Genomic DNA, 24,905 nt, shown 5'->3' with positions numbered 1-24,905 from the left:
TGGGGATAGTTAACTCTAAGATCAAATTACATTTTGAAGAATAGCAGTATAAAATAAGGAAAAAGATCTTGTCTCATTCAGTGGTCCATTAATTTCAAGTGATTTCTAATAAACTTCTAGGACAGCCTCCCAGCACTTATGATCGCATATGACCTATGACGTTTGCATTCTTCTAAAAAAATGAGTGACTGAGCTTCTATCCCTCATTCATTTGTTCAGATTTTCTCAGCTGATGAGTGAGCAGGTTGAAATGGAAAGCCAGTCATCATTAATTCTGTACTAGTGTCATCAACCTACCCCCCAAATTGAGGCCAGATTCATGTTCTGGTTAACCCAGATAACCCAACCTGAATTTCTTTGGCATAGACTCGCTCCTAAGAGTGAATACTGTAGATTTTTTTCCCTACAAGTTTTTAGAGTGTGAATTTAAAATACACATGCACACTTAAAATGCCCATAGTGTGGACATTTGACAACTTATATAGAGTACTGATATTTTTACACAGCTTAAAAACCAACCAGCTCAGTTAAAACTGTAGATTGATTACAGTAGCATCGGGTATTGCTATAGTAAGTGTGGAGACACTATATTATAGATCCAAAGCCAGGGGATTTTAGAGATTTTAAGTCTTTTTACATGACACGCCACAAAACTAAAAAAATAACTAAATAATGATCGAGATTTATACAGCTAGTAATTTTTCAAGTCAACATCCATACTGGTAGTTCCAGTTAGAAGTCCAAAGACAATTATTCCTTTCTTGTCATCCATCTGTACTTACCGATACTACTGAAGCATAATTTAAAGTGGCTACTATCCCTTAATCCATCAACATATTGGGAAAAGTTACTCTAGATTTTTGAAAACTAATTTCCCAAATATGAGGGGTAATTTAAACATTTTGGAAACAGGATGTGTGCCAGACTGTACGTTCTGTATGTGTGACCTAGATACCCTTTGCGTGGAGACATTTGCCTTGGAACTGCAAGGTACTGCAGACCTTAAACCTCCTTCTTGGCCCATCATCTGCTTTCCATGTGACGCCAGTGCCAGGAAAGGGAGAGGAGTTCAGGCGCAACAGGAAAGGTAAGGGAGTTTGCCCATTCACCCTCCTTCACCCCGCCCTGCCTCACGGGTGCTTTCGGAGGTGGCACCCCCGCTCACATCATCCCACGTCCCGATCGGCCCCCTAGCCTTCCTGAGCCGTCGAGTTTCTGTAACACATGATGGGATCTTCCCTGATGCGGAGTTCTCTCAGCAAACACTGATCAAGTTGACCAACTGCTTGGCGAGCCTCAGTCCCTACCACCAGGCAGAGAATTCGTTCTCCCACCTCACCACCAGGGTGCAGCAGAGAGAAAACTCTGCGTATTTTCCAGAGTACAGATTATGGCGACTTGGTTCTATACCAAACAAGCTTTGGGAGGACAAACCAGGAGAGTCAACACCCACTTGGAATACTGTTTAGAAGGGGAAATATTACTGTTTTTCTCAATAATTCCACACACATACATCTGAACTTTTAGAGCATAATTTTTATTTGGGAACTGACTGTAATATACAGAAAACTATGCCACCTTAACCGCCTGAGGACCCCGTCAATGGTTTCCTAAAATCCTCAATCCACTCATCCCCAACACGTGCAAACTTTAAATAACTGGACTTTCAGATTTTTCCTCATTTCTCTATAATTGTAGATACTGGAACAGAGCCCTTATCTAGAGGAGTTTGAAAAAGTCATGTTCTTTTGAGAAATGTTTTTCCAGGCAAATTCTTACTGTACTTATTCCTCTATTTTTGAAATGTCTCTCAGCTCAATAAAGAGCCCCTCCAATTTAGATCTCTTTTTTAAAATAAACTTTAAACTGGAAAAAAAAAAAAGATAGTTTTGGCTTGCTCCACATGAAATCTTGATGGGAAACAAGTTCCCTAAATTTATATCCCGAAGAGTTCCTTTAAAAAGTCCGATTTTAGGGGCACCTGACTGGCTCAGTCGAAGGAGCATGTGACTCCGGATCTCAGGGTCATGAATCTGAACCCCATGTTGGGTGCAGAGATTGCTTAAAATGAATAAATAAATTAAAACTTTAAAAGAAAAGTCTGATTTTAAAAACAATTTACAACAAACAGCAATTCTTGCTTCCATTTGTTCATGCAAATCTCAAACCTGTTCCTACAGTGCAGCTGACCTCCAGTTGTACATTTTAAAACATGAGGTTTTATATTATATATATAACATATACATATGTATCTTCTAAATGTTGTGAATATTAACATATCAACCCATCCTAAAGGGGCTTTCTTCTGACGATGAAAGCTTCTCAGAAAAGTTGGCCTTGATTAATGTCATCACTCAATCCTCCCCCCGACACACTCTTCCTCTGTGTTTCTGCCTAGACCTTGCTCTTTCTGGAAGCTTCAAAGGAAGGACAGGTCCATCCACCTTCTGTTTTTATTCTGCCAAAGGGTTTTGAAGGCTAAATACTAGGGTTTTCAGAATACTTCACAGTAGGTGTTCCAGAGGAAAGTAATTACTAATGACTGCACTTAACATTCTAAATGAACACTTTTCTGTGCTCAAAACTCTCAGGAGAATATTTCATCAAAAGACCCCACTAATCAGGAAGACTGATGCCAGAGATGCCAAAATCAATCCATTGGAAAACACTGGTTTGTAACCTACTTTTTGTGAAAATGTACATTTTGGTAATTTTGCTATGAAATTTAGAATCTCAAGGAACTAAAGAGACACTGACATAGCGAAGCATTGTATAACTTTGGCAGACAGCAACATTCTCCATTTGGTGGTGGTAAACCTATGAAGCCTAAATGTTGTACAGTTTGCTCTTGAAAATCACATTACTTCAAAGTCCAGTAATGTCGATTTTTATTCAGAAATACTTTCATATTCACTAACTGAAAAAGTTTATTCAAAAGGGACAAAAAATTACATGGGTCTTAGAAGCTGGTCAAACATGTGACATTTTAAGAATGACATTTAAATAGTGTAATTTAGCCCTCAGAAGTAATCTACTTATAATTATTACAACTGGAACACAAATATACCATATATTACTCTTTAGATTTTTGTTTTACAGTATGTTCTTGTCAATGGAACATTTCAAAATGTTTAAACCTGACAGAAAAGCATTTAAAAAAAAAAAAAACGTACCATGGAAGAAAAAAAACCAAAAACACTGAAAACACTCCCGTCCTTTATTCGGTGTGGAGATGGGAAATATGATCATAAAAATCCTTATCCCATTCTGGGAGCTCTTTCTCAGTATTTACACTTGGGTCTACTGTTATTTAAACAGGACTCTTAAAACAATTTCAGGTTTAAAATTAACATCTTGTCCCTAAGTGAGCAATGTGTCCACTTCCAGTAGTCGTTTTCATTACTATCTCCTGAATGACCCTCTTAAGGGTTGGTTTCTGGGTAACCCAGAGATAGGCAGATCCACACCGTATGAAGCAAATCGGGTCTCCCAGCTGACAACACACACTCGGCAGTCACGTTCAACAGTGAGTTAAACTGTCTTCGGAGTGAACGTGGGAATCAGAACCATCATTCGGGGAATAGCCCTGGATGTGGCATTTTGGAAGCTCTGCATTTTAGAGAAGCAGCCTCAGAAGGAAAAATGAGATGGCTCCTCAGTGAAACGTACCCAGTAAGTCCTTACCTACTCAAGTCCCTCATAGCCCTGACCAAAGGCCACACTCTCCCTCTCTAGCTCAGCCACCGGGATGCGATCGGTGCACCGGAACAGGGTGGGGGGCGGGGAGGAACCAAGAAGCTAACATTGACCTCAGGGGTGAAGTTAGGGGATCGGGGAGCTAAAAACCCCAGCACCTCTTGAACAGCACAGCGATCTCTGGGGGCCCCACAAGTAGTCTGGGCTGCAGTTTTGGGAAATGGGTGAAACTATTACTAACTCTTCCCTTCTTCCAATCAGAAGAAAATAAAGCCTCTTCAAGGCTTCTTTTCATGGTAATATGAACCTGACTATTAAAAAAGAATAGATGTTTAGGTACAAGAACTCTAAGGAAACAAAGTGAGTCACGGAGAGTGACGTGAACTTCCCGGGGGTACCTCCCCTCTGGGGGCTCAGCCGCCATCCCCCGGGCCCCCTCTCTCCATCCCAGCCTCTCAGTCTGAGCAGAGTTAATACTGTACTTCTGTCAAAGGCATCTTGCGTTTGCCATCTTGCATTTCCGCTGCACTTACTCTCGCCCTGACCACCCCACATACGCTTAGCCCTTACTTCTTCCAAACATTTCTGGATACTCACTGTTACCGTCTCATCTATCAGGCAACACATATACTAAAATTCAGATTTGTCTTTAACAACAAAGTGCTTAAAACCAGCCTACGCAATTGTTTTTCACTTCAGTTTCTGCCAATAAGATCAAACTCGTTTAGGTTTATAAATAATACTGAAAAAAAATAGTGACTCTGAGTATTGTCTCACATTTCCAATAATGTGCCTTCCTTCCCGACTTTCTCTTACAGTAACTGATTCATTTCAGTAACTTAATGAGCTGAACTCTTGTTTGGAAAATAGAGAAGGTACAAATATATAGAATATTTTAGGATAAAAAATTTTCTGAATATAAAAATGCTTTCTATGTTTCAAAATAACACTTTTAGATTCTTCTTGTAGTTTTGGGTTTGGTAACTAAGTTGTTAAGGTTTTTTAAAAAAATAACAAGAGATAGTACCATGGTTTTAAATACAAACTTACATAGGAACCAATCACACCTGTGGACCATCCCCATGGAAAGTTCAGTTTCTCAACAAGAAAACCCCAAATACTTTAGTCATAAAATAAAATTCCAAGATGTCCAAGATAGAGATCGATACGCCTTACTGATTGCCCAAGCTGCCCGGCACAGCTTCGGTACAACAGAGAACTGTGTAGCAAACAACCTCTACAAAGTGTGCAAGTGCTGCAAATCAGAGATGGGAGGGGGCAAGGCCCTGGGGACCGCGTGCGTCTCCTTCAGCCCTTGCCCGGCCCTGTGCTCTGCATGGCTCCCTGCGTGCGCCACCATCCAGGCGCCACTCGTGGCCGCGAGGAGACACGAGTCAGGCAAGCGCTCTTGTCAGCTGTCATCGCGTCACACCATCGGGTCCCCGTCACGAGCCGTGGGAGCCTATATGAGCCTTGAGCTCTTCAGGAACTGAATGAGAACTCGGTACACGAACGTGTACTGGCAGAGGGTCTGCACCATCATCATTCTCTGCTGCCGCAACATGTCCAGCACCCGGGGGATGTCCAGCACCTGGATGGAGAGACAGGGGTGAGTGGGACGCAGTCCCCGCAGAGAGGGGAGCAGTCCCAGCAGAACTCCGGTCAAGACACAGACACTTTCCTACCTTAGCATCTTCTAGAAGAAGCCTCCGGGGAACTTGTTCAGAGAGAACTGGTAGGTCACCAGTTCCTTTCTTCCCCAGCCTCGTGCCCGGCCTGCTTCTCCCCCTGACCAACAAGGACCTCGTACCTCATTGTGTTCCAGACAGGCGATCATGATCTCCGACAAAATGACGACGCCAGTCCTTCCCACCCCAGCACTGCAATGGACCAGCAACGGAGGGTTGGGACTTCTTGGTTCACTGGTACTATTTGTATGGCGTCGAACAGACTGGATCTCCTCAAGGTATGCTGTGGAATATCAATGAAACAGAAAATTAACAGAGATTAAGGCCCATCAAAGTGACAATTTCCAGATTATCATCACTGATTAGGAGGACTCCGGAAAAAGAGCCCTGGGTGCCAATTAATACCCCCAACTGCTAACCGATCACAGTGTGATCGTCACTGCCTCTGCTCCCCTACAAAATGAGGTGGAGGAGACAGTCTCTAAGAGTCCTTCTACTCGCCACCAAACCATACTTTAAAAACTTTTTTCTGTTAAGCCTCCTCTAAACACTTAAAGCCTTTATTTTAAAGCAAGTCCAGCGGCACCTAGGTGGCACAGTGGGTTAAGCGTCTGCCTTCGGCTCGGCTCATGATCCCAGGGTCCCGGGATCGAGCCCCGCATCGGGCTCACTGCTCGGCAGGGAGCCTCCTTCTCCCTCTGCCTCTGTCGTGCTCCCCCAGGCTCATGCTCTCAATCTCTCTCTCAAATAAATGAATAAAATCTTAAGAAAAAAAATAATAAAGCAAGTCCAAAGCCTCTATGAGACATCATAAAGGAAATATTTTCAGGAGCTGAAATCTTCCTCCATGTGGATGATTTAAGCAGAGGCTGTGCTGGTACGAAGACACTTACATAAGAAGCCCGTGAGGCCCTCGGGACAGCCGTGCTCGGGCCAGTCTGTGTACTGGAGATGCCAGACAGTCCTCTCCTGCCCCGTGAGCAGGTGCTTCAGCTTCAAGCCTGTGGTGGCATAGCAGCCGGAGTCCGTGCGGAACCGCGTTGTGATCTTAAACCTCCCGTAGGTGACTGTGTTGTGCCGGGAACCCAGTCGAGGCCAGTACCTGAAGCTCTTCTCCCTGCCGCCCTCCTGTGAAGGACGCGTGCAGTCAGAACACAACACCAGATCCAGCAGCGGAGACCCTTTCATACAGACTGCATGTCCGAAATGCAGAACCGCAACCCCACCCTGTCCCTCCTCCTTTAAAGGTCAGGAGCCCCCAGGATCAACACGAACTGTTCTCAGGCTGAGGAAATCAATTAAGGGAAATGAGCACTTACCTCTTCTGCGGTCACCATTGCTATAATGGCAATTCCCTGTTCCCACACCATCTGCCAAAAGTCCTGACAGGTATTCTGTAGTGGCCCCTGTGTGGCAATATAATCCCACTCAATTCCACTGACAGAGACCTGAAATTAGAAAAGAGTTTTTAAAAAAATTAATGTGTGGGGTGCCTGGGTGGCTCAGTTGGTTAAGCGGCCGACTCTTGATTTTGGCTCAGGTCATGAACTCAGGGTTGTGAGGTCGAGCCCCACGTTGGGGGCCGCACTCAGTGGGGAGTCTGCTGGGGATTCTCTCTCTCTCCCTCTGCCCCTCCTCCCCCGCTCTCTCTAAATAAATCTTTAAATTTTAATTAATGTGCATGTGTATATATGTATGTATGCAGGCATATATGCGCATTTGTTTATGGCAGTACGAAAAGATGAACTGAATTATTCAGAACAAAGATTTTTCTTATCCCTTTTCCTTGTTAATACAATTCCCATTACTATCTATTTTTAAACTTACACACTCTGAATTCACATAATATCTATGTGCCCTGGGACAATTTGCTTAACCTCTTTGACCCTCTGTTCTCATCTGTAAAATAAAAATGACATGTACCCTCATCGCGCCGTTGGCAGAATTAAATGAGGCAATGTATATGGTGCCTGTACATAATAGGTTCTCAATAAATAGTTTTTATTGCTGTTGTTATGATTCTTCTTCTTATCAAAATAGTATCAACATAAGAGTATGCTAAATTTCAAACACAGTTTCCTCTCACGAAGTATTAAACACATTGGGAGAAGTAGGAACAATTAAACCAAAACCAAGGTTAAATACCAGATTTCTAGGACAGAAAAAATATTCCTGCTTAAAGTGGTCTTGCCTCTGAACTTGAGTCAAGATCACCCCCCTGAACGGATTCTAAGTTTCCACCTGAGGCTGCACCTCCTTGAGAACAGGGTAAGGTAGCAGAGTAGTCGCTGGATCCGTAGTCAGGAGATCTGGGGTAAAGCCCATGCCCGCTGACATTTGGGGACCATAGTGGCTGCTTCCCAAGGGCCCCGTGCTACTCTGCCCACAGCCACATTCAAGGCTGCCGGCCCAGAGTCTCGGCTGCATCCCCTCACTGACGGCGGGCGCACTCAGCGGCCAGCCCCGGGTGCTAGCAGCGAACAAGGGGGAGGGCTCTGTGGACAGGCCCGAGGGGGAGGTGTCAGCGCTTTATTCAGAGGAAAGCACAGGGAGGCCCAGCGCTGGTAAGCGGTAGGTCTAGGAATTCCGAGGCTCAGCCGCCTTGCACTGGTCTTCACTTGGTCCCTGAAGATTCTGCTATACCCACATAGGATAATGACTTTATTCAGTTCTCATCCATCCTGTCATGAGACTGGATGAGTTATTCCACCAAAACGCTGGGTTTTTAAATAAATCATACCCATATTAAAAAGCACATGCACAGATTCCCCAAGACCACCAAGGGCACCCGCATTTGCAGGCAGACTGCCAGGTCTCTGGAAGCCCCAGGCATGAACCTGCACTCATCAAATACCACTTGCAAACAAAATAAAATGTGGGAAAGAAGAAAAACTCCTGACCGTGGATACTTCCTCATTCACTCCCAATAAGGAAGCGTCGTCTCCTTCCCAAAATGAACACACTGGGTCTCCAGCCAGCACACACAAAAGGTAAAATGCTGCAGAAGACAAAGCACCTGTCTCCTCACCTCCCAGTTGGGGATCAGCATCACCTTTTCCCATCTCACTGGGTGTAACATTACCCCAGTTAAATGGCATGACACTGTCTCCAAGGAAAAAGTGGCACCACTTCTCCAAAGAACAAAACGATGCTGAGAAGTGATCACAGGGAAAAAGCAAAAAGAAGATGTCACCATCATAAGGAAAAGCTTTGGTGAACACCATTAAAAAACCCAGACGGGGCGCCTGGGTGGCTCAGTCGGTTAAGTGTCCCACTCTTGGCTGTGGCTCAGGTCAGGATCTCAGGGTTGTGGGATGGAGGCCCTGTGTCCGGCTCTGCGCTGAGCCAGGAGTCCGCTCTGGACTCTCTCCCTCTCCCTCTGCCCCTCCCCTGCTCGCTCTCTAAGATAAACAAACCAACCAAACCAGACACCTTTGTCACGTAAGAATCAATGCAGGTATGTGATAACAGAAAACTAGCAATTCTGCCGTTCTGGAGAGAATTTATGTCAGAAAGAGATCTTCAGATTTATAGGAACAAAGACCTAACTAAGGTCAGGCAGAAGAGCGCTCCCTGAGTCCTGGCCACAGTGCTGGGGGCAGAGGGGCTTAGAATGTGGGAGGGGAAGGCGGCTTTGGCTCTGCTGGTAAACACTTCCTACCCAGCCACGGTGTACGGATTTCCCGGTTTATAACATGAGTTCTCACAAAGGCCCCAACTAGGCTGTTTTTAGACTGCACAAGAATACAGTTCTTACCGTTCTCATAAATGAACTCACAACTTCACAGCCGTTACGGCCTCGCCCACTGCTCTTACCTTAATATGTGACGCGTTGATGTAGCCAGTGTTGTTTTCTTTAGTTGGGACCAGCTCCACTCTGGCGTCGTCGTAGGGAAGGACATCTTGGAATCGATTTCTTTCTGCGTTTTCAGGGAGTCGTGCTGTTGAGCACTCCCCATCAACTAGCCGTTTTTTAAGAATTTTTTCATATTCTGTGAATACCATTCCCTGTTCTAACCTCTGTTCCAGAATTTTACACTGTAAAATGGAATACGTGGAACAATATGAGTATCATCACACGTCCAAGCTGCATTCCGATGGCACATCTGAAATCTTCTTTTCTGCTTCAAGTTTAGCATTGTCTAGTACTGAAAACTCTAGATGACATCAAAACTAAATTTTCAACAAGCCGTAATAGTAAGAGTTAAAATAACAAAATCACCTTGTTGGTGAGAAGCAGAATGGAGAGTTCTGTTTAAGGGTGAAAACTGGCCGACAATAATTTGAATTCATTTTCTCTAAATCTATGGTCAGTTTGTGACCCTAAGGAAGAGAAAGTTCTCCTGGAGAACAGTAAACCCTAGGGTAGGAGAATCAGTTCCAGTCTCTATGAACAAATGCTTCAATTTTCTAATCTATGATATACAAAAACTGAAAAAAGTAGTAAATATTGAAATTATCTCCAGAATCCTGTTGTAAGCAAATTTTTACATAGCATTAATTCATGCCTGTCTGATTTTGATACAATAAAACCTCATAGCAAATATATCTTGGTCACAAAGAAAGTCATGAAAAATTCAGTAACTGTTTACACCTGAGATAAATTTTCAATACAATGAAAGTAGTCAATGTCTGCTCTCTTTCCCGGTTGTACTCATATGGAGTAGAATTCCTTGTAGAATTCCTCTAATTTAAAGCCATCAAAAATCAGGACTGCTGCAGATGGCCGGAAGAAGGTAAAGAACACCCAGGAACAAACAAAAAAAAATCAACATTTACTCTAAAATTACCTATTAACAGATTTGCCCCAATTTTTGACATCCAGATTATAAAATGCCTTAACACTCACAATAATTAGACGTATTAGCAAATTCACTAAAATCCGAAGGCATTTTTGTAGCGTGTTAGGGACGTCCCAGAGAAAGCATACCACTCGCTCTATACGTCTCATACGTACCCTCTCGTCATTGGTGGCTCTGGCGGGCACTTCCTTTCCTTCATCAGGCAGAGGCAGTCGGGATAGGGAGAGTCCATTTAGGGCAGCCAATTTGAGAGGACCAATTTTTTTTGCATCTACCCGGCTCTTTTTCATTCCCTATAAAAATATTTATATGTATGTATGAAATATACACAAATACACCCCCCCGCCCCGGAAAAGACACTTCAGGGGACTGAGGACTGGAAACAAACAGAAGGAGTGTTCTTCGCCAACACCCACAGGAGAGGTTACATGCCACACACACGTTTGTTTAAACAAACACTGGGAGGAAGACATTCCTTTCAAGGCCAAAGCCCTGATAAGTCTTGCAGATAGAAGATTTTGAAATGCAATTCGTTTCAAGTCTCTGTTGTAATGAGAGGTGAGGCTCCAGGCAGACAGCATTCCTTCACAGAGCTCCCCAATTTCAAAACATGACACGCACACAAAAACCAGCGGCAGTCCACAGAAAGGGTTTTAAATGCAGTCGCATGACTGCCATAGGCTTTTGTGATTTTTTAAAGATATAAACCAGTTCTTTAAGCCATTCTGAAAAAATTACATGTTTTCTGGGGTCGCTCTCTCTCTCTCTCTCCTGCCCTACGTTCTGTTGCAGACTGGGGTGACCTGGGTTGGCTCACTACACCTCGGAACTGCCGCATTTTCAACCAGGGAAAGACAACAGGACTGAAATCTCCATGGTGACACCAGGAAGGCAGGGTACAGGACAGGGTATCAGTCTCCTGAAAATGTGCGTCTCCTAACGTGACTATGGAAGTAACGATCTTCCTCTCTTCGGTGGACAAGCCCGAGAAGGCGGAGTCTCCTTGGAAGCCACAGTCGCTAGGACAGTAGCCCTTGTTTGACAGCAGTGGTTTTCTCAGTTCCGACTCACAAATGAAATCAGCTTTACTCCAGTCCTACCAGCCTGGGAGCAAGAGGCTCAAGTGTCATGATTCTGACCTGCGCAGAAAACGCCCGTATGCTGCAGCTGGTTACCAACTGGCTGGGGAGGGGGTGTCTGACGCGCACAGTTGGCCAGTTGCCATGGTGCGAATTCTCCCACCACGGCCAATCTCAAGCTGCCAATGTGACACCAAGTGGCTCACAAGACTTCTGAAAACTCAAGCCCGCCCCCCTGGACAGGGCGGCTCCGGCTCTTCCCTGCGTGAGAACGAGGTCAGGAGGCTGCCACACCACATGCCCGATGGAAGGGGCTGGCCGCAAGGCCGGGGTCTAAAGCCCGCACGGGAGGAAGGATGCGCACGGTCAGCCATGCTGCCCTCCGAGTACAAACACGCGGTCTTCAGCGATTTATGTGAGAAGCGCCGGCCAGGACTAAGGGTGCACCAGCAGAAAATCTGTACCTTCCTGTGGGGAACACTCCAACTGGCCCACTCTTTTTCAGATAACAATCAAGTTCCTGGAGGTGGAGAAGGGTGGAGAACTCTAAAATGTTTCTGCTTGTCTGCAATTTAGTTCACTGTTTTTAATACTAAACTCCCATAACCTGAATTCACATTTAGTATGTGAACTCAGTTTGTCTGTGGTAACAGTGAAGGTCATGGCAACCCCATGTCACTATGAGGAGTCCCAGGAGTTTAGCAGGGGGTTGAGCTCTTCAGTTCTCGGGAAGTCAGGATGACGCAACCGCATAGTAATGAGCTAACTTCGTCTGAACATTCTCTATGCGCCAGGACCTCACTTATCCTGCCACAACTCTCTGGGGTCAGCTTCCGTTACAACTGAGCAGAGTCAGAGAGATGGGACAGCTTGCCCAAGGTCACACAGCTGTCTCGTTATAAATGGTCATCAGTGTCAAAACAGTAAAAAACCTTTCCTTAAAGTCATCTCAGCCCCACCACAGAATTTACAAAGCATTTTTCCTGCCTAACCTTCCGTGGGACTTACCACAGCAGGCAGAGCAGGGTGACCGTCCCCATGCTACAGACGGAGATGTGGTTCTGGTGCTGCCAGGTCCAGCCCACGGGCCAGAGAACTAATACACGGGAGGGTCTAGCCTCAGACCCAGGTTCTTCCATCCTAGGTCCTAGACCTTTCCCCCAAGCCACAGCTGCCATACACATTCTTCAAGCAAGGAGAATCCGTTATGCCAAAGAAGGGGATCAAGAGCATAATCTAATCACAGAATTGTACTAATACTGTGGGTCTTAAAAGTCAGCAAGGGAGAAAACTTGTATTTTTAGAGAACCAAACTAATCAAAAGCCTCAGATTTAGGGGATCTTGCTATATCCCATTCAAAAGATACAGGGACAATAAACTTGAAATGATGGACTGTACTCAAAACAAGTATCATTTGGGGAAAAGACTCGGGTCATGCATAAAAATGATGGCTAGTTGTGGGACACTTGGGTGGCTCAGTTGGTTAAGCGTCTGACTCTTGATTCCGGCTCAGGTCATGATCGCAGGGTGGGGAAATCGAGCCCCACGTCAGGCTCCAAGCGCTTAAGATTCTCTCTCTCCCTCTCTATCTGCCCCTCCCCCTGCTCACACACTTTGTCTCTTTCTCTAAGAGAACAAAAAACAAAAAGAGATAGTTCTTGATGTAATTAGGGAAAGAGTATTAACTATGAAAAGGACCCTGTCCAGCTGGCTCAGGGACTCAGGTAGAATTACCTTTCAGAGACACATTCACACCCTGTTTCTACCCTGAATCATTGATCATGAATCCATACCTTCCACTCGAGCCAACCTAAGACCCTGTTCTTTACTTTTCAGGTAGGTAAGAATACTACCAAGAATGTCAGGTAGGTAAGAAGGTTTACCAAGAAAAATTAAAAAAAAAACTTAAAATTCAAACCCCAAATTCATTAAAAGCAAACACACTTAAATCCACCGCACTGTTGTTAAATGGCTTCAGTCTGCCTCTACCAATCAATTGCATACTCACTGTAAAAGTGTGTGAATTTTCTTCCAGTTTTTGAAGATACTACTATGCTTGTGATGGGTCCTCAAGTCTGAGTATACAGGCTATCAGAGATGGGGGAGGAGTCCTAGCTGCCAGGGCACTGGGAGTAACTGGGAGACAGAATGGATAGGCTGATTAATCACTTTAGCTCGATCAGAGGGCAGGGCTCCGGGCGTGAAGACGTGGGCAATAAGGAGCCAGAAGCCTGAGCAATGCAACAAGATGACTTAGAGCGGCCGCGCTTAAATGACAAAGGCACAAACGCATGGCCAGTGCTTGGGGACTCAAAAAGTTTCGGTGGAAAGACAGAAAACAGCAAGGCTTAGACAAGCAATAACTACTTAATAAAATATCATATACAGGAGCGCCTGGGTGGCTCAGTCATTAAGCGTCTGCCTTCGGCTCAGGTCATGATCCCAGGGTCCTGGGATCGAGCCCCGCATCGGGCTCCCTGCTCAGCCAGAAGCCTGTTTCTCTCTCTCCCACTCCCCTTGCTTGTGTTCCTGCTCTCGCTATCTCTCTGTCAAATAAATAAAGAAAATCTTTAAAAAAAAATCATATACAATATACCTCAACACAGAACGGTGTAGATAATCAGAGAATAGGTTGCAGAGATAAACGTGGCTTTAAAATTCCAGTTCAGTCACCCACTAGCTGTGTGACCTTGGAAAAGTTACTTAACATCTCAGAGTCTGTTTTCTTTTCTGAAGGAACAATAGGCCTGTTGTAAGCTGGACATGCCTCAGAACATGGTAAATGCTCCAGGAATGGCAGCTAGAGATGATGTTATGCTTTTATATTTTGCCCCAAATAAATAAGAAGTGTGCAACTGATGGTTATTTATTATAATGAGTATCAAAGAGCTGCGTTTTCTACAAGGACCTTCTTTAGGCTCTCAATTCACTTAATCTTTCTTTTAAAGAGACCTGGAGCTCTCGGGTGTTTTGTCTCCAGAATCCCTCTGCGGCCCTCAGAGATCATGGCCAGGCAATTCAAGCCGTATCCACACACTCTGACATCAGCAACACTTCCCTTCGGGGGATGCTCCTCTCAGATACCACGCGGCAAACGGCAAACAGAACAACACAGCCCCGCACCGCTGCATCACCACACGGTGTTTCTAAACCGGCTGCTTAGCAACCGTACCTCAAACCAGAGAACCCTTCCCTCCCTCCCTCCCTTCTTTCAGCCCTTCCATCCCCATCCACATCCCATTTCATCCCATTGCATTCCATTCAGTCTCCTGAGTTTACCTTTTCACTTCCTCTAATTTATTATCTCCAGCAAAACCACTAAAAGTCTAATCGGTCCCCCTTATTTCCATAGATAAACTCCAAGTGTTCCAAATACGATGGAAATAAGGGGGGGGGGGGGGATGAGAAGAGCTCGAAGACACAAAAGCTGAGAGGGCCAGAATGGAAAGTCAAAGTGGAGATGCACGGAGCGGGGCCGGCACTCCGCAGGTGCCGACGGCCCGATGCGGGCACAGCCGCACACTCGGCTTACCCCTAGTGGCGGAAGGCCTTCCACAACGTTCTTCTTCCCCGAGAGGAGATCGGACACCGGCCGCTGCTTCAGGGAGTCCCTCCTGGCTCGGTAGCGCCCCGACGTGGTGAGGTCGGACTCGGACATGGAGGGCGTGAGCAGCCCCTCTCTGCGGGGCCGGGTGGCCTCCGCGAGCGCGGCCGCAGCGTCGCGGCCGTGCAGGGAGCCCGGGGCGGCGGCGGTGGGGGCGCAGGGGGCGCAGGGGCCGCGGGAGGGGCCGGCCTGCTGCTCCGGGGAGTGGCGGCCCCGGGGAAAGGGCACCGCCAGCGAGGCGATCTCCTCTTCCAGGTCCTCCTCGTCCTCGCTGCTGTGGATCAGCATGGTGGCGTCGGAGAGAGATTTCTTGTGGCCGTAGCCCAGGCCTCCCCGCTCGTCCGCCTGGTCCCGCTCAGCCCTTTCGGGGCAGCCACCGGGCTGGGAGCCCGCCGAGACGGGCCTGGGCGGCGGGTCGGCGGCTGACGCGGACAGGGTGCGCTCCTTGAGCCGCAGGCCCTCAAGGCTGTGCGCCAACCCGGCCACCTCGATGCTGTTCCTCTTGTGCAGGTGCGCGCGCCGGGCGGCCGTGAGCGGCTCGCTGACCTCCTGCAAGGAGTGCGCCACGGGCAGGCTGGCCTCCTGGAACGTCTGCACCGAGTGGTGCACGCGCCTGGTGATGAGGTCGGGGTTGCTGCTGCTTATGTACAGGTGGCGGGACAGGTCCGGGGTGCTGTTGGCCGGCCGCGGGGGCGGGTAGGGCGGGGGCGGGCGATACACCTGCGTCCGCATGATGTTGGGGGCCGGGTAGTCCTGCGCCTGCAGCTGCACGTTGGTCAGCTCAGGCACACTGACGGCACCCACCACGGGCCGCCGCTCGGCGGGGTGCGGGTACGGGGACGGGCTGTGGAAACTGTAGTTCAGGCTGAACGGGTAGTGGGCCGACTGCGGGGAGGTGAAGGGGGCGTGCTCCCGAATTTCCGGCTGGCTGTACACCAGCGCGTCGGGCCTGCTGTAGGCGTACGAGTTGCCGATGTTGAGGTTTCGCAGCGAGTGGCTCTGCCTTCCGGCGTGCACCATGCCTCTGTTGAGCTGCTTCATCACCGTCTCGTAATCTGGGGTCGGGCGGTACGACGGGGGGATCAGGGCGCTGTGCCGGTGGGACGGCACGTAGTCGGGTCTCATGACGTCACTCCCCGTGATGCTCGGGTTAGAGGACATGGGGGACGGCTGCAGGTAGGGCTGCGGGTTGTTCAGGGAGTTAGTGCTGTGTGCACTGTATACACTGCCGTTTCGGATCCGACCACTGAGGTCAATCTGAGCTCGATCCAAACTTGTCAGAGAGTGACAATAGTATCCATTCTGGTTGGTCGCAAAGAGGTTATCTGGGAAACAAACACATTTAAAATTTATTTTAAAATGAGATTTTAAGATGTATAAATCCGACCAATTACTCTAGGCAAATACTGAGATAGGCCCTGAATGCTGAGGACACTTTCGGTGTAGCTTACAAAAATCCATGCAGAAATAACCTGGCTTTACCCAGGCTCCCTGATGACTGTGGGCATATTATTTCCCAGAGTCCTGGCATCCTCATCTATAGAATGGTGACGGCTCACCCACCCTAAGGGTGGTATTCAGGATTTGGCCCCTAGTAAAGATTAACCAAATCTAAATCCAATATTAAGAGTACAAATGATTATAAAATATTGTCTTTTCCTGAAAATCAAAAACATGTGTTTTGCTAGAATTGAAACAGACTTTCAGGAACTCTGGTTAGCTGGAGGCAGAGCTACTTTTCAAGGCATTGCACCACTAACTGCTCTCTGCCCCTGGTGGGAATGTGGGACTCGCTGATGCTGAGCTAGTTCAAGTACCAACCATCTATAAAAACCTCCTTAAGTGGAATTCTGGGTTTTCTGTATGGGTTCTTCTAGAATGAAGACAAAAACAATAACTCTGCAGGCTCTACTTCTCCAGGTCCAACAATATCATCAGTTGCAGTAAACCTCACCAGGGACCAGAAGCCATTCACACCTGCCCCCCACCCCCACTCTGGCCCCCACACTCCAGGGGGATGGGGATCCACAGGCAGCAGAATCAGGGGCGGTCTCATCTACAGTGGCTGCATGTGTGCCTAGTGGGGCTGGAAGGAAGCATGTTTCTTCTGTCTGATCTGTAGTTCACTGGAATCACCATCCCTACTGAGGGTGATTTCTGACACTTCAAAGAGTAGCAGTCGGGTTCTTCAGAGAACAGTTGCCTTTCAAATGTATTCTTTCTGGGATTCAAGAGCCGTGTAATGGTTTAAGTGACTAGTGATTATCAAAGTGAACGTATCACCATCTAGTGTGGGGACGTTACTCAGGTGGCGTGCAAGCCAGGACGAAACGGGGCTCAGAAGTATCACTGTATTCTTCCTGCTGACACCAAAGCTTCCCGGTCCCTGTACTGCTCCCACACCTGGAATGCTCTGCAACCTCTGGGTCCCTGGAGCTCCCCTTTCTCCCTGCCACCACAGCTCAGGTACTGACCCAGCCTGTCTGTCTGCACAGGCATAAAACCCATCCCTCCTGGCCTCCCTACTTGCAGGCTCCTCCCTACACCCCACAAACCATCCCTTTGTGAGCCCGTGTGTGTAAAAGACTATGCTGAGAACCGATGGGGGGAAAGATGACTGGAATCCAGGTGAGTAAAGGGGAGAGATGTATACAACAATCACAATTCAAGGACACATTACACTGTGAGACTCAGTGTGACAGGGGTCCACACAGGAGGAGGGAAGGATCACTTCTAGCCTGGGCTGGGTCGATGGGGACAGAGAGGGGAGAATCAAAAACTGCCTCACAGAGGACACAGCATTCAAGCAGCCTGTGGGGGTGGGGAGGGCATGTCCAGCTTCTGGCAGCAGCTGCTACGCACAGGATTACCCATCTTCACCCCTAGGTATCTGTCAGGCATGGTCACATGACTAGCAGAGGTCAAGGGAAAGAGAGCAGAGGGTTGAGAGCCAGTTTCCATGCTCCCTCCCCACCACCCCCCAGACCAACATTCCAGATGGAAGAGGCTCCTCTGGCCAGAACGCCTGAGGCAGGCAGACATGGAGCAGAGCCCTCCTGCCAGTAACCTGAGCAGAAGTCACCTTTACTGCATAAGCCACTGGGCATTCCCACAGCACAATCTAGCCCCCACCCCCCACCCCACCATGGGACAGAAGTATGTGGGCAGGAGAGCACACAATGGCGTCATGTAAGGACTAAGGGCAGCACGGGCCAGGCTGGGAGACCACTTCTGGGGGGGCACCCTCAGTTTGGCTGGAGTGTCGGGTAGCTGGAGACGAGTAAGAAAACAGTGGGAAATAAATCTAGGAAAGGAGCGTTGGGAAACACTGCAGAGAGTGTGCAACACCAGGCAAAGGAATGGTCGTGGGGGAGCTGAGAGCCGGGCACCCATGTATCCGGTGAGCCGGGGAGGGCAGAGGTGGAAGCTGGCCTCTCGTGTGGAGCCACCAGCTAGTCGGGTGAGGCTGGACTGAATCAGGGGGAGGGACAGGGAGACGGAAGGGATACTGTATGGAGTTAGAGGCCAGAACATGTGTGACGGACTGGGTGCTGAGCGGGGGGGGGAAGAAAAGCAAAGCAAAATTGCATGCAGTTTGGAATCCACGTAACCAGGAGAGTGATGTCATCACAAAGAGGAAATAAGGACGGGGGGGCAAGGGACGGGCTTGTGGAGCAGAGCAATGAGCTCAGATATAACATTCTCATTCTCAGCAAGCTGTAATAGCTGATACCATAAGCCAGGTCCCCCACCGAGGGCTTTTGGTGCAGTGGCTCCCTACCCTGTCACCTGTGGGGCAGATGGAGATGCAGGGCTGCAGCGCAGGGGCGATGACAGATGGGAAATACAGATGTGACAGTCACCCCTGCCGATATCTGGGAACTGAGGACGGGGCTGCCGTGGGAGCCTGCAAAGGGAGGGAAGAAGGCCACCCCCGGAGACCTTCCCAGACAGCGAACACCACTGATGGTGCAGGAGGAGGAGAGAGAACCAGCGCCCCAACAAGAGGTTTTTCGAGAGGAGAAAAAGCTCAATTTGCCGGTGAGGAGGTGGAGGGCGCCAGGGACCGAGGGGGCAGCTGGGGAGTAGACGGGTACCCACCCACACGGGCACCGCTCTCAGAAGCAGCAGGTGGAAAAGGGAATGGAAAATGAACTCAAACCACAGTTGGAAGAGAGAGGCAAGGAAAAAGTATTAGGGTACCTGCAGACTAGCAATGCAGACAGAAGAGCCTTTACCCAGCGGCGGGTGGGGCTGGGGGCGCAGAAGCACACGGGGGGGGGGGGCACAAGGAGCCTGCAATGAGGGAGAAAACAGCCCCACCCTGAGGTGCACCCTCTGGGAATCCACACCCTGAAGCACGGCTCCCCTGCTGCCCACCTGCCTACCTCACTGTGTGGAAATTCTCCTCTGTGCACGGAAGGCCCGGCACACACAACACAGTCACAAACCACCTCTGGTCCCTTCACATGTGGCTTCTCCCAGTTCCAAGTCCAGCCATACCACTCCCCTCCCCAATGCCCCTTCCTCAGTCTGTGCCATGGTGTTCACTGTCCCCCAAAACCTGGGGCAGCAATCCCCATCAACTGCCCACCTCCCTCTCTCTAGCTGCCGTCTTTCCAGAAAGCCCTTCTCAGTCTCCCCAACAGAATGAGTCTTTCGTCACGTAATCGCTTGCTCTCTCTCCTCAAAACAATCATGTTCTCTTTGTGTTTAAGCTATTTGTGTGCTAGTCTTATCCCCCACCATTAGATCCTAAGCTTCCTAAGATGTGGAACTACTTCTCTGCATTAAATCTCCTTGCCCTCTGTAGTAGAGCCTCGTACACAGAGGAGAGAGTAAATGTCTCCTGAATGAATGCTTGAGGTTCAGCTTGGGAGGCACTGTCTTAAATACAGCTCCCTACACTAACCAAGTGAAAAATAAAAATAAATAAAAATGAAATGCTTAAACCCTTACAACGGGCAGCTCTCGGGCGGGGAAAAAACCAAAACGAGCCTGGGATATCTTATGCTGGAAAGCCAGGAAACACTCAAAGGCTAATGGGAGAGTGTCAGCAGGACAAAGGAGTTGGCTGAAAGGGGCTCCCAAAGGCCAAACTTGGGATCATTTGAGCATCAGAATGAGATACTGAATATCGCTACACATTTTCGAGAAACTGAATCTAATGACTGCTGCTTCTATGAATCCAGGATGGCTATAATCATGAAAACGATTTGGCTGTAACGTCAGCCAAAACTATCCTGGCTCGAAGATCTCCAAGTCTTCATAGATTTATTCAAATTATAATAATTTTGTATGGCATTTCAGATATAGCGTACTTTACCTTGGGAGGAAGTGTATGGTTCTGTATAATGTCCATTATAATGCAGCTGGGGTGGGGGAGGCATCACATAGGGCTGGGGCTTAGGCTAAGGAATGGAAAGTTGGAAACAGGGTTAAAACACATTGCTGCCTATGTAATATATGTAAAGTAAGTCTCTGCTGGTTTCTTTCTGTCCATTAAAAAACTTCTAAGGAAGTTAAATATAATATATAGAAAATAAACATGAAGACCCTACAGCTCTTACCATATCTGTCACTTTCAGTGTCTCTCCCAGAATGACAATGCCAAGGCCTATGCACTGATACCAGACATCAAAGATCACAAGAAAACAAGCTGTATCCAAAAAGTCTTTAAGAGCAAGAAGGAATAGACAAAGTTCCCTGAATTCTTATGTAAACATGTGAATATAAAAAGCTTTTCTGTAGTGTATTTAATCTTATCAGGCAAAATTAGCTAGCATTTTAAATATCTACTAACCTCTGACTGCTCTTCACTAATAGTCAAAAATTTTAATTAGGTTGGACCTAATATTTAAATATGTATAATAAAATAAATATTACATAAATAGTAGGGTCAGCCTATGGAAAATTGCCATTTCTTTGGTTAAAAACAATGGAATACCAGCACACTTTTGTGGTCCAAATAAAAAATTAATACTATCAAAAGCATCTTTTATTAAGGAAGGTGATATCACTAAAAGAAAAAAAGCAATTATATTTTTCCTTCTTTCTTACCAGGGATACCCTTGAAGATGACCTCCTCCTAATTGGGTTCACTGTGACAGTCTGAGTTTGCCTATAAAAATAAGACATGTCATTGAGACATACATACACATAGTTTTCCTAATTCTGCCAAAATAAATTAATAAGAAGGTAAAATAATAAATCTACTAAAGCAAAAAGAAGACAAACTAATCCAGCCATATATCAGAGAAAAGGAGACTCTGCCCTCACTTGGGGCCTCCACCCTCTATGGCTGCCCAGACCCTTCCACCCACACTCCAGGGTTTGAGCCTCTTCACACAGCAACATCTGCCTTAACTATCGGAGGGTGGGCAGGTCTATCTTTTCCTGGGCTATCCAGGTAAAACCTCTGGAATGAGAATATGCAGAGAGGAAAAGCAGCAGGGCTTGATCACCCACAAACATCCCAGGTAAGCAAGACTCAGTGCAAATGCATCTCTCCTGTGGGCCTGGGTCAGCACTGACCACCTCCATTGACAGTCCTGAGGTCACAGTGACCATCAACTGCCAGCCCAGAAGCCTGAAGCAATGGGAGATGCCTTTAGTTAAAATCCTTTTAACCACACATTACAAACGTAATCAAGAAATAAGTTTGTAACTTTGGTAACTTAAGAATCTGGATTTCCCGTAAGGAACTAAGTTAGAGAAAGCAAACAAGTAGATTTGGTTCAGTGGGCCAATGGTAAACCTATTTACTTTTCTTTGCAAGAAACTTCTCTCAGATTGGTTCCAAATGTATTTTTTAGAAAGCAATAAAGGGTGCGTGGGTGGCTTAGTTGGTCGTGAGTTCAGGTCCCACACTGGGCTCCATGCTGGGTGTGGAGGTGACTTAAACAACAACAACAAACAACAAAGAAAGCAATGAGAATATTAAGAAGTGTGGACTAACATTTTTCAGATAAATTGAGATTTTAAACTATTCCCATCAAGTTCCATCTTTGAATAAATAATTACATCAAAAAGGAACAAGAGACAAAACAGCTCGTGTAATTTTACCACTTTTAAACAGAGGCAGGATTTTTTTGTTCTTATGTGCAGTTTATTGCAGATAAAATCTAGGAACCTAAACACACAGGATTCTTGGCTTTGTTGATGACTTAGGTAATTTTCCCCAAGTGCTTTTTCTCCCCTTTTCCTCCCTTTTCTTTTTAAGAGAGTGACAGAGAGAGCATGTGCACGCATGTGCTTGGGGTGGGGGTGGGGGCAGAGGGAGAAGGAAAGAGAATCGCAAGCAGGCTCCAAGCCCAGCGGGGAGCCCAATGCAGGGCTCAATCTCACCACCCTGAGATCATGACCTGAGCCAAAATCAAGAGTGATCAACCAAAATCAATTAGGTGCTCAACTGACTGAGCCACCCAGGCACCCCCCCCAAATTTTTTTTAAAGTAAGCTCTATACCCAACATGGGGCGTGAACTCATGAGTCGCATGCTCTACCAACTGAGCCAGCCAGGCACCCGTCAAAGCACTTAAAAAAAAAAAAAAATTTTACCATCTGTTCCTGGCTCATGAGCTTATGTGACACATAAATACTAATTACAAAAATATTTTGTGACTTTTGGTCATAGTTTCTAAGGACTAATTACTAGAAAATCCAGAATCACAAAGCGAACACTCAACCTATTGAATCAGCAAATGTACCATAGTATCAATCCTCACATCTCCTAAATTAACATGATTCTTAGCATTCTAAACACTAGTACCTTATTTTTTTTTAAGATTTTATTTATTTATTTGTCAGAGAGAGAGATCGTGCAGAGCAGGAGGAGGGGCAGAGGGAGAATCAGTCTCCCTGCTGAGCAAGGAGCCCAATGTGGGACTCGATCCTGGGACTCCAGGATCATGACCTGAGCTGAAGGCAGACACTTAACCAACTGAGCCACCCAGGCGTCCCCAACTAGTACCTTATATTCAAAACCTGAAAATTAGCTTATTTTGAGAAGGCCTGAGATAAATTAAAACTAGTGCTTATCATTTCTGATTAAAAATGATCACCAAATACTGGGCTTGAATGAAACTAGGTTGGTATTGCCTCAGTAACAGAGTGTTAGAATAAGGGAACATAAGAGCAATCTGAAAAATGGTCTACCCCAGAATAAAAACTGATTATGTGATAAAGGTGATATTCCAGCTCAGCAGAGAGAAGATAGGTTATTGGTACAATGGACCATTTATAAGAAGTTCAAGTCTCATAGCCTCATATAATGCCACATAAGAAAGTGCATAGCAGATGGATTTAAAAATTAAAAATTTAAATATGAAGTCATAAGTGAACTTACAGAAAATATAAGTGAATACTTCTATTATATATCATAGGCTGAAGATAATAGTTAAACCCAAAAGTAATAATAGAAATTACAAAGAAAAAAAACTGAGTGCGTATCAGGAACTTAACATCAGGTGACTACAATTTGTTCTACTGGGTGACTTTTTTTAATTAAACGCTTTTTGAAATAATTTCCTTTCATCATCAAAATGTGTTGAGGTTATTGCTAAAGAGTAAGTGTCTCTATTCCCAAGAACATTTCATCTCCCAGAACTTATGTTACCCAACAATAACAAAATGGATGATAATTCTATTAAGCCTGTAGCGATCAGTAAAGCTCTATGGGTCCTAATTGAGGCCTCTTTGGTGGTGGGAGGTGGGATGGTGCACCAGGTACTCTAGTTTTGTTAACCACTCCTTAACTGTACGTTAAAATAGTCATTAAAATCAGTGTCCGGAATGTGAAGGCATCATTTTGTAGCCTTGAGGTTTACTTTGCTGCTGCTTATTCTCCATCGTCAGAGCTAGGCTGAAGCAAAACTGGGACCTTTGAAATTTATATTTAGTCCAAAAGGACTGAACTTTTAAATTACTAAAATTCAACAGGCACCTGGGTGGCTCAGTCAGTTGGGCGGCCAACTAATGATTTCAGCTCAGGTCATGATGTCAGAATTGTGAGATCGAGCCCCGCATCGGGCTCTGCCCTGGGCAGGGGGCCTGCTTAAGAGTCTCTCCTCCACCCTCTAAGCTTCTCTGCCTCATGCTCGCACGTGTGCTCTCTCTCTCTAAAAATAAATAATAAGGTACTATATATTCAAAATTCAGAAATGAGAAGGAAAGGCTGCCACAGAGTAATACTCCAACATGTCCAGACTTGCCCAGCCGGGGGCAAAAATGAAACTTAAATGTGTCAAACACAGAATCCAAAGATGCAGAGCTTAGAAGCAGAGGCAGTAACTCCCACATGCACTATCTATTTCGGCAGCATCCAGTGCGGGGGCGCCACTGTCCACTGCAGAGGCCACTTCTTACTAAACACAAACAAATTAACACGTCTTTCTCCTGCCAGATGGCTCCGCTAGGCAGCCTCGCCATCGGTTCTAACACCCACCTCCTCCTTCTTCCTGCCACTGTTCTTGTAACTGCAGCTTACGAGGGAGACCAGTTAGCCTAAACCTAGCAGACAAGACCAAATGGTCTAACTGCTAGCGGGTGTTTTCCAGACTTTCTGGGCAGTTACTATGTTGATGGGTGCTGCTAAAAACGAGACAGCTGAAGAACTCTTAGGAACAAAATCACTGGAATGTGTGCCCTGGAGAAAACAAAAGAGTAAAGGCTGCTATGCCCAGTAAAATAAGTATGACTTCTACTGAAACAGTGCTAAGGACGGAAAATGATTATCTCACGGAATCTGAACCCCAACACCAGAAGGGATGCCAGTTACTCTCCTGATTTTACAGAGGAGGAAACTGATAGGTAGGTTAAGGAAACTGCTCTTGGTCACATGACCAGGAAGTAGCAGAACGGGCACTGGAATCAGGCCTGTCCGTTGGATTACCGAGCACAGGCTCCCAACAGTCCATTATTTGTTGACCCCTTCCCCGGCCCCGGATGATCTGTAAGCTCCATGGGGACAAGAGGACATAATGGTATCACTGGTGCCCGGCACACAAAGAAGGCCTCAAATGTTTGTTGAGCAAAC

General features: G+C 46.6%; 1 protein-coding gene across 4 annotated transcripts in view; it reads right to left on the bottom strand.

Annotated features, from left to right (window-relative positions):
• Positions 1-5,124: 5,124 nt before the first annotated feature.
• Positions 5,125-24,905, bottom strand: part of PTPN21 (protein tyrosine phosphatase non-receptor type 21) — a 69,721-nt gene continuing 49,940 nt past the window's right edge. For 3 of the 4 annotated variants that reach the window (XM_027570626.2, XM_027570627.2, XM_027570625.2), the window contains exons 11-19: positions 20,931-20,991; positions 20,197-20,281; positions 14,799-16,195; positions 10,342-10,479; positions 9,201-9,422; positions 6,704-6,832; positions 6,278-6,512; positions 5,507-5,667; positions 5,159-5,287 (exon numbers count right to left, since the gene is read on the bottom strand). In XM_027570626.2, coding sequence (XP_027426427.1) covers positions 5,159-5,287; positions 5,507-5,667; positions 6,278-6,512; positions 6,704-6,832; positions 9,201-9,422; positions 10,342-10,479; positions 14,799-16,195; positions 20,197-20,281; positions 20,931-20,991 — 2,557 coding nt within the window. Of the gene's footprint in view, positions 5,288-5,506; positions 5,668-6,277; positions 6,513-6,703; positions 6,833-9,200; positions 9,423-10,341; positions 10,480-14,798; positions 16,196-20,196; positions 20,282-20,930; positions 20,992-24,905 lie in introns of all 4 variants that reach the window. The other variant, XM_027570624.2, reaches the window with a different exon arrangement.

Source organism: Zalophus californianus, chromosome 6 (genome assembly GCF_009762305.2).
Source record: "Zalophus californianus isolate mZalCal1 chromosome 6, mZalCal1.pri.v2, whole genome shotgun sequence".
Lineage (NCBI taxonomy): Eukaryota > Metazoa > Chordata > Mammalia > Carnivora > Otariidae > Zalophus > Zalophus californianus.
The sequence above is the reverse complement of the archived record's forward strand: the minus strand, read 5'-3'. Positions and strand labels throughout refer to the sequence as shown.